A 1,110-nucleotide genomic window follows, 5' to 3' on the forward strand; every position below is an offset into this window, starting at 1 on the left:
GCGAAGGCCGAGCCTCCGCGGCAGGGCAGGGGCGGCGGGAGGGAGCACAGGCCCTGTCAGGCCCCGGAGTCCCCCTCCCACCCACTGCCCCCCATGGGAGCGTCCCGCCTTCCACAGCATGGGGGGGGGCTGTCCCAGACTCAGGCTCCAGGAAGGGCAGGCGGAGCTGGAGCCAGGCACGACAGGGCCCGATGCCTCAGGGTGCCCGCTGGCGGGGGTCACTTTGCCTTCAGAAGAGCCTCTCTGGCTGGAGGCTGGCAGCCCTGCGGCTCAGGGAGCTCAGACTGAACATAAGTGAGCGTGGCGGCTCACGCCTATCATCCCAGCACTTTGGGAGGCCGAGGCAAGAGGACTGCTGGAGACCAGGAGTTTGAGACCAGCCTGGGCAACATAGTGAGACCTCATCTCAACAATAAATCAAAAATTTAGCCAGGTGTGTTTTGTAGTCCCAGAGACCAGGGAGGCTGAGGCAGAAGGATCACCTGAGCCCAGGAGGTTGAGGCTGCAGTGAGCTGTGATCATGCCACTGCCCTCCAGCCTGGGCAGCAGAGTGAGACCCCAACTCAAAAAAAAGAAGAAAAGAAAAGAAAATGAGCCGGGGACAGGGCTGGAGGTGACCCTGAGCTCTCCTGAAAACCCCTTGTCCGCCTGACACCCTGTCTCTGCTTCCCGCCGTCCCCTCCATAAAGACTCTGAGATACTCGGGGTCCGTGGAAAGCTGCCCTTGCCTTAGATCCAGCACCGGGATTCCGGCCAGGCTCGAGAGACTTGCATGGTCCCACCCGTGACCTGGGGTCTCTCCCGCCCGGCCCGAGGAGACCCCAAGGCTCGGCCCATGACCTGGGTCTCCCGTTCTGTTTCAGTCATCGAGGGCGATGCCATGTCCCCCGACTTCATCCTGTCGCAGCCGGAGGGGGTCTACCTGTATCCTTGACGCGGGTGGGGCGGGTGGGGGGAGCTCTCCCAGGCCACGGCTGCTTTCCATGACCTGCCTCCAGGTACAGCAAGTACCGCGAGCCCGAGAAGGTAGGTCGAGGCCCCTGCTCGCGGAGGTGGGGCAGGCAGCACCGGCGGGGGCGCGTGGTGGCTCGGGATGGGGCCTTTGCGGCC

General features: G+C 64.1%; 1 protein-coding gene across 1 annotated transcript in view; it reads left to right on the plus strand.

The window, feature by feature from the left end:
* Nucleotides 1–835: 835 nt before the first annotated feature.
* Nucleotides 836–1,110, plus strand: part of HAL (histidine ammonia-lyase) — a 24,039-nt gene continuing 23,764 nt past the window's right edge. Inside the window, exons 1-2 of the mRNA XM_021708848.1 lie at nt 836–924; nt 999–1,026. Coding sequence (XP_021564523.1) covers nt 836–924; nt 999–1,026 — 117 coding nt within the window. The remainder of the gene's footprint in view (nt 925–998; nt 1,027–1,110) is intronic.

This window comes from Carlito syrichta, unplaced genomic scaffold, assembly GCF_000164805.1.
Source record: "Carlito syrichta isolate Samal-C Ts95f unplaced genomic scaffold, Tarsius_syrichta-2.0.1 Scaffold151675, whole genome shotgun sequence".
NCBI classification, from domain to species: domain Eukaryota; kingdom Metazoa; phylum Chordata; class Mammalia; order Primates; family Tarsiidae; genus Carlito; species Carlito syrichta.